Source organism: Lichenostomus cassidix, chromosome 1Aa (genome assembly GCF_008360975.1).
Source record: "Lichenostomus cassidix isolate B80296 chromosome 1Aa, HeHo_3.0, whole genome shotgun sequence".
Classification (NCBI taxonomy): Eukaryota; Metazoa; Chordata; class Aves; order Passeriformes; family Meliphagidae; genus Lichenostomus; species Lichenostomus cassidix.
In genome coordinates, this window is record NC_139480.1 from 55,788,661 (window position 1) to 55,797,239 (window position 8,579).

The 8,579-nt window shown below is 42.8% G+C and overlaps 1 protein-coding gene across 11 annotated transcripts in view; it reads right to left on the bottom strand.

Moving 5' to 3' along the window:
• Nucleotides 1-8,297, bottom strand: part of SOX5 (SRY-box transcription factor 5) — a 283,017-nt gene extending 274,720 nt beyond the window's left edge. For all 11 annotated transcript variants that reach the window (XM_085049155.1, XM_085049154.1, XM_085049153.1 and 8 more), the window contains exon 1: nucleotides 8,149-8,297. In XM_085049155.1, coding sequence (XP_084905281.1) covers nucleotides 8,149-8,186 — 38 coding nt within the window. In that variant the 5' untranslated portion in view covers nucleotides 8,187-8,297. The remainder of the gene's footprint in view (nucleotides 1-8,148) is intronic.
• Nucleotides 8,298-8,579: the final 282 nt, after the last annotated feature.

An 8,579-nucleotide genomic window follows, 5' to 3' on the forward strand; every position in this document is an offset into this window, starting at 1 on the left:
ACTGTACCAAAAGAATAATGTTGCATGTTCTGTTTTCACTAGATTTCATTTAGCCTTTCAGTTCTATTTCAGTTATGTTTCATTTACCCTATTTTTTTTTTAAATAATCATCATGTTTTGGTGATTCACATTTCACACCAGCACAGGAACAAGTCATGTAAATACAACACAACCAAATGACCCAGTTTGTTAATAGACATGCCAAACGGGTAAGAACATCCTTCCCTCCGCCCTTACCAACCATCACCTTCCCACACATCTCATTTCTAGCCAAAAAAGCCTCTGCCCCGGTGAGGCCACGGCATCGAAATTTAGGGATAAAACCCTATGAATAGAAACCTGACTAAACCTCGGGAGAAAATGTTTTCAGTCTTGTTTTACAAAGTGAATGTAACGAGGACGCTAAGGGAATTTATCTGAGAACAGAAGACTTCTCTGCAGCCTTATAGAGCACTCAGAACTTCAGCTCCCTCCCAGCTCAAATGCTTTAGTCCCAAGTCAGGCAGGCCACCCCTAAAGGTGAGAGGACACCACATGCTTCTTGCCCTTCATTACGCATTCTTTCTCTTAACTCAATGAACATTAAGCATTCTTTCTCTTAACTCAAGGAATACTTCCAAATTTTAAGAACCGTGTGCAGAGATGCACTTTGGTCTTTCAGATTGTGATGAATTTTAGCTTCATCACACTCTGCTGAAGTGCAGTCCCTCAATGCAGCCCAGCACTGGGACATTCCAAACCACGGAGGGCAAACACAAACTGGTCTGTGCGGATGCTTCTGAGATTTTTGGGAGGCTCTCTGTTCTAAATGGCAAAAAAAACCTTGGGTGAAATATTTTCATTTAACTACAGTAAAAAAAAAAAAAGAAAAAAAAAGAACAACAGCATTAACAACATTAAAAACTGTTTTGAGCTGCTAATACTTTCTTTACTCTTGGTCTTCTGCAGTCTGTTGAGCTGGCAATGGGGAGTTAGTCCAGCTCACTGTCAGATACATTAACTTTGGCCATGCCCAACCTCTGAGATGAATCCATGAAACTTGGGTCAGTTTTTTTTGCATTCCCACATTCCTAAAACAATTAAGCCCAGCACCAAAGAAACCAAGAGGATGACAAACTGTATGGGTTTCTCATTACATGAACTACATTCCTAGAGCTACAAAGGTCCATGAAGAACACTAGATATAGACAATGCTCTTAACTCCACCAAAATAGCACACAGCTCTCTCAAAAGTTCCTCACCACTAAAAAAAAATTTGAGTATTCACACAAGAAAATTAAAATAAATAAAATATCTATTCACTCTGCTTATATTTTTTCCCCCAAAAGCAACAGAATTATGTTACATCAGGAATAAATGAGTAGTAATAAGCCTATAATAGAATCACAAAGAAAAATTAGCATTAAGCTAATTTTTTAACATTTTAGGGTATGTTTAGATCAAATAGCAGTCAGACACCCACATCCTAGGGAAAAAAACTCAAACAAAAAACTTGAGACAGTCTATATGAATGTGAGAAAACACAAAACCAGAAGTGCATGGCAAAACAAAATAAAATTATTACAGATCTCAAAAAGCATATGCCAATATGAATTTCAATACTTGGTCTTTAAAAAAAACAGGAGTATGAAAAGGAAATCTGAAATACTAAACATAAATTTAAAAAATAACAAAATATAAATACAATTTCAGAATTGAGAACTGTTACCTGATTAATCCCACAATACTGTTAAGGGAAACAAGGTCAACAGCATTTCAAACTTTCAAAGTGAGCCACAAGCTTTTCCTCATTTTCACTTCAACTCTCAGAGTTCCACAAGTCAAAAATAATATCATCATGTTGGAATTATTTTTTTTTCTTTAAACAAGGTGACAAAAGGACAAGTTGAAGAGAAGTGCCAAGCCTGATCAAAACCAGGACGTCGGAAAATGTTTGCCAGGTTCTTTCAAAACAAACAGCTCCCCCAATACCACGGGAAGCACCTGAACTTCATATTAACATCTGATAATTTTAGCAAATGGAATTCAACGTTTCCTTATTTCTCCGTTTAAAACAATTAAATAAATAAATTTCACACCTATCCTAAAAAAAGACAGGCGCTTTCTCTGAATTACCACTGCACAGCTCACAATTTCCATTCCCTCCTCACACTCTTTCCAAGTCCCATGGCCCCTGCAAGCAGCATTCGCTCACCAAAACTCTTCCAGAACCTCGTCTAAATCTGCTCTCTCCCAACAACTACCGCATGCAGAACTCCACGCTGTCACAAGGACATGTGGGCTCAGGAACAACTTTTGGAGACTCCTGGCTCGCTAGGCTGGCAGAGCTGGGCTCGGCGTGGAGGTGACCAGCAGCTTCTGGCGCGGAGGCTGCGGCGCCTTGGGCTCCCCGCGGCACCGCTGGTGTCCAACCCAGCCCCAGCCTGGGCAAGGACATTTGGAGCAAGGCAGCCCCTCTGGAGGCTGTGGGAGAGCTGGGACAACACTAGAACCCTCGCAGAAGGCGTGGGTGAAACCTTCACGGCGGTGGGGTTTTGCCAAGGGGGCTGCGGGAGGAGATGGGAATGGGACGAACGCTGTCAATAAATCCCCGCTGTCAATAAATCCCTGGAGCCAGCCCAAGCTCCAGAGAAAAACAGACCATTTCAAAAGTTCCACAAGTTCTGGTTTAGGTAATTCAATAATGTGATGAGGATTTGCTTACTTTGCAGCCTTGTGGGTTTTAACATACTCATATACAACACAGTTTTACCTGTTGTAGGAAGGAGACTTCACGCGTTTTCCAAATTTGATAAAAATCCATAGAAACTTCAAGAGGAAAAAACCTCTTTGCTTTTAAGGATGCTACTTGCTAAACAACAAACTCCTTGCCATGAGCAGAGAGGCACTACAGCTATTGATTAATTGCTGTGAGCACTTCTTTTCCCTTGACCACAGCAGCAGAATTCACAGGCATCGAGTATTTCCAGCGTGTACAGGTACAACATGACAACATGTTTTTCCCCCTCCACTTATGAGTTAATTGTGCTATAACCAGGCCTGAGCAAGAAATTAATAAAATACAATAAAATAGAATGTCAAGAGGATGTCAGACTGAATTTTGCAACAGTTGAGAAGGCACAGGAATCTCACACAAACATGAAGCTACCCTATATTTCGAGTCCAGTATGAAAAGCATGTGAAGAAACTGCAAATGTACCTTGGGAGGAGACACCCTTTTTCCTGAATAAATACTGTTAAATGTGTATTTTATACAGCTACAGATTTATCACATTGCCCAGACACATATTCCTATCCTATCAGGGAGCTTCACTTTTAAGTAACTCAAGCAGATACTCTATGCCTCCTAAATGATAAAGCCATAAATGCTCATTAAAGCTCCCTGAGAAGCAGTAAATATTTTGTAAACTAGTTACATATTTAAGATCTCTGGACAGAAAGAGAAGGAAAAAAATTCCTGTCCTATGCAAAGGTACCAATCAGACACACTATGCACATAAACACTGCAAGATGCTTAGTGGGAGACTGTGTATGTGTTTGTGTGTGTTTTAATTAACTCCTTGAATGCATATGATGAGCCAGCCACCCAGAATTAGTAATGCCAAACTCCCAATTTGATTCAAATGCAATGAATACAACAGTTGAATTGTGCAGGCTGGTGTGTCACTCATCAGCTCTCTCATTTGGGCTTTTGCCTTCCAAGACTAGCTCACAATTTCAGCAACTGGTAAATTATTGAGATGTTCATTAAAATCCATAATCTGTAACAGTCAACTTCTTCCTAGCCAAGCAGAAGCACAACAAATTAAATTAGTGCATGCAGGACATTAATGAATAGTCTGCAAATGCATTAATTACTTTAGCCTTATCTCAGAGAAATAAAACTGTGTTAATTTTTGTCATTGAAAAACTAGTATCTGCAACTTTACACAGGCACTCTATTTATTCCTCAAATCCCAGACTCCTAGAGCCACGAACTTAAGCAATGAAGTCCTTTTCTCAAAACATCTCAACGAAGTTAAAAGCTATTCATCCCGATAGTAAAGAAATCTTTTAAATGAAGGAATAATCAGTCTTACTTCTACAGGCAGATTTTAGGAGAGTGGGACATCATTCTGAGCAAGACGGGTAATAGAAAGGTATTATTCTTTGCTCCAAAATTCTCAGCAAAGGCAGCAGAAGAAAGCTTTTAGGGTAACTTTAGCTAAGAAAAGCACTTAGGAATACGCAAAGTTTCCTTTTAGGAAAATGACTTCTCCATTTGACAGTGTTGGTACAACCCCAAAATAAATTCAGTGGGAGTCTGAAATGACTCGTGCAGTGCAGCAGTGAAGCAGCTAAGTATATTTTCTTCCTCCCAGCAGAGGCTTGCTTTACATCCTTGAGCTTTTCCTTTCTACAAGCTATTCACTAGAACAGAGAACATTCCGAGAGCACACTGCCGGTGACTGCGAACGTTGAACTTGTTCCACCGTCCCCAACCCCACTGCTCCCATCCACGCCTTTTGTCTTTTCCAGCTCTGCCTTTTTTTCTATGGAGGCACTAACCCATCCTTCCTTCTTCTACAAGCCCTGCATACCACTGTACCTTGAATTGGCATGTTAAAAATAAAAATAAAAGAAGGAAATAATGAAAAAGAGAAAGGATGTCACTCTGTCCGGATGCCTAGCATAGCCTCTCTCTCAGTCTACAGAGAAATGTAAATATGCGGTAATTAATTTGGGTTTAAGAACATTTCATACACTAGGGACATTGTTAAGCAGTCACTTTATCTATTTTTATTAATCAGATTTTATTAAGACATTAAAACTTTATGTTGGGCATTTCTGAGTTTTTATCATTCTGTAAATTCCCCAGCTGTCGGCGATGGTTCCGGCCGCATTGTCTCTACCTTTTCCTCAGTCAAGTAAACTTTCTATTGTGGCCAGACTTGTTATATTGAAGTATAATGACCCAACTTAAAAAAAAAAAAAAAAAAAAAAAAAAAAAAGGAGAAAAATCAACAAAGACTTATTCTTTTCGAGACCTTTAGAGCCAATTCAGGGTGCCACAGGCGCTCACACAGAACATCCCAGAAGTTACCCTTTCCCTGTGTAACACATGGAGCGGATTCCAGTCATAATTTCTCGCTACAACGTTGCTGCAAACATCATCCCCCTCACCGTACGCATTCTGATGCTCCTCTCAATCAAGCAGCTGAACATCCACAAACAGAAATAAAGGCGGGCAAGGAACTTCTCAGGAAAGGATGAATACCCTCACATTTTTGGCAAGGTAATTAATTATACATGTTAATTCACAAAACCTACTGCAATTTACCAGGGATGCTGAATGAATTAATGAATGTTTATTCGTCTGATACGGAGGATCATTTTCATTCTAAGTGTGTACCGCAAATTGCCCCTGCTAATGGCCACAGACTCACAAGAGAAGTCCCCTGAATTCAGCTCCCTTCAGCTGGGGTGACTGAAAGTTTCTGAAGTGTTTGCAGTTTACTGAGATGCACTGAAACATCATGGGAAAGGCAACCGGGAAAGAGGAAGAACCTCCTGAGAGACATACGGATGCTCTGAGATCTGAACTGCAAACAACTTTGCCTGACAAATCTTTACTTCCTTGTCATTTGCTATTTAAGTTTAAAAAGCAATAGTGGGAGATGGATAACAGCAACAGAACTGAAGTGGGGCATGCAGATACGACAAGCTGGACCCCAGGTGAGTGCAGAAATGTGCTCCAAGAACTGTACCGACTGAGAATCCGAGAAAAGAACCTGCCACAAACGTCTAAAAAACAATGATCTGTGCATCGTGCATACACACACACGTCAACTCTGCAGGCATCTGTGTGTCTGAGCAGCTCTGTGCAAGAGAAAGTGTGTCCTCGTGGCTGCTCCCTGACAAACACACATGAATTACATGGACACTGTCTGGTCTGTGTATGTGTGTGTAACTAGAGTCAAACACACACAATGTAAACAAATGGTAATGATTAACGAAGATACTGGTCTCTATCCCCAATTTCAGCTGCAGAGGGAAAATTGTTTAAAAAAAAAATTCCAAAAAATTGCACGTCCTGAGGTTCATTTTTATTGCTTCCCATTTCTAGTGCTTGCTATTATCTGCATGGCAAAAGGAGAGCAGCGTATTGATTATTTAACTAGTATGTTTACAAGAGCAAAGCTGGGATCTCTGAAAATGAAACGTATGCCTAGGGGCAAAAAAAAAGAAGAGAGTAGAGAAGCTCATTCTATTTCTAAGGATGATGTTTGCCCCAAATTATTTGTTTATACATAAAATTTATGTAAATACCTATATTTATAACACAGAGAGACTTCAGCTTAAAAAAAAGTCCCCCAGCAAGAAAATGAACGGACTTCATTCTGCTTCAGAGAGTTTACAAGCATTGTGTTCACCACAAAGTTCAAAGAACAATCAAAATCGCTTGCTTATAAAAGTCTATGTATAAACTTAGTGAAGCACATGAAATACTTGAATCTATCGATTGTATGAACAAGACAAATATATGATCATGATGCCAGATCAAATTTGATGCCAGAAACAGTAACAGTTTCCTCAAGTAGTTGAACTAAGTTAATACAGTGCATGTGAACAAAACCAATTTTGTTCTATTACTGTAATGATAGCAAACCAATGGAAAACGCCAAGTATTCCAAGTAAGTCCGTAAAATTAATTGCATTAGAGATGACCTTGGAGTAGAGCAACCAAGCCAATCTGACTTTCTAGTAAGGAAGAGTTCTAGCTGCAGAACAAGTATGGAAAGTGTTAAAACAGTTCTTTCCTGCATTTCCAAATTTTTACTTTCTCCGATCTTTTAATTCAAGTGTTCTTTCCTGTCCTTCCTTTGCATGCGTGTTCCTCAGCCCACTTAAAATGTTTTTATCTTGCCTTCTTTTCTATGCCTTTACTATCAAATTCAGTAGGTTTGAACGATGAACAGCTTGACTTAGCATATTTTTAACCAGCTGGTCTAGCACCTAGCTTGTATTGCATAGTCAGATACAACCAAATGTTTATACAGGAGGTAGCTTTCACGAAGATGAGAAAAACCTCAGTAACGCGCATCCTGGCGTTCTTTCATTTACTGCTTAGAAATGAAAGTTTGGATTGTTTACTGCAGCCGCACAAGGGGCTATTAATAACCTTTAAAAAAGAAGCCGGAGGGGAGGGATGCAGGACCATCAATGGATGAGTGTCCAAGAGCCTGAGAAAATGCTTCCAAACCTCTCAGGAGTGCCAGATCATATGAAATAAGGACTAAACTCTCGGAGGTCACAAGCCGTCGCCACTGACAGCAAAAACTTAATTCCAGGCAGGGAAGGGTCCTGCTTGGGGCAGGGGGAGAAGGGCACATCTACGTCATACCCAAAACCCGCTCGTCATACCCAGACCCTGCTCTTGACACTCCGCGAGAGAGGCGACGGCCAAAACTTGGAGGCAAGAGTTTCACTTTTTTCCTTTCTTTTTTCTGGGTTTTTTTTTTTTTTTCCTTTCCTCCCTCCTCAGGCAGAAAGATGTTCTCCTGACGGAGGGCTGGGATGTTAACTTGCCTAAAAATAATCGCTCCTGCTAGATCAACAAAAGGTCATGTGCTCGGCGGAGCGCCTTCTCAAGTTTGACGGGAGCCTGAGGTTGGAAGTTGAACCCCCCGCCCGGCCGCCACCGGGCATCCTCTGCCCGCTTCCCGGGGAGTCCCCGGCAGGAGCGGGAGGCGCTGCCCGGGAAGGTGGCTCGGCGGGCCGCTCGGGGCGCGGAGGGTGCGCAGGAGGAGCGCACGGCAGGCTCCGCGCCGCGGAACAAAGCTGCGCCCCGCGCGGGGGCTCGGCGGCAGCCTCCCCCCGGCCAGTGACACGGCGGCGGAGGGCCGAGGCGGCGCGGAGGGGCGCGGGGGGAGCATCTCCCGGCCTCCTGCCGCCGGAGTTGCGCGCCCCGTGTCCCCGCGCGTCCGTGCGCCCGCTGCCCATCCGCGCCAGCACGCGTGCTCGGGGAAATGTTGGGAAATAGAATAAAAATAATAATGCAACAACAAACGAACCGCGAAACGGAACAAAAAAAATAAAAATTAAAAAGGGGAAGAGACACCCCCCACACATACATACACACACCCCCGCCCCAACAACTCGACTCACCTTTCAAACTCCTGAGGTAAATCAGGGTCAGTTAGCATGCTGGAAAAGCACAATTTCCCTTTGTCACAGCAGCCACCTATGGTCGCCTCCAACTGAACCTGTCAAGTGAGTCCAAACCTTCTAAACCGATTGATTTTCTCTCTCGCTCGCTCGCTCCCTCCCTCCCCTCCCTCCCTCTCCCTCCCTCCCTCCCGGCTCGCTCGCTCTGAGCGAGGACTCCTTGACCAGTCTCTTAAAGGGGCAGCGCGCTCGCAGCACGATGATCGCGCAGCTCCCCCCGCCGCGCTGCGCGACCTCCGGGGGCCTGTCCTTTCCTTTTAATTCTGCTCGCCCGCCGCCGCCAAACGGGAAAAGTCAACTCCTTCAATGTCCTAAAAAAACGTGGAGGGGTGGAGGGCGACTGGGGGGGGGGGAGGAAAGAAAAGCAGTCC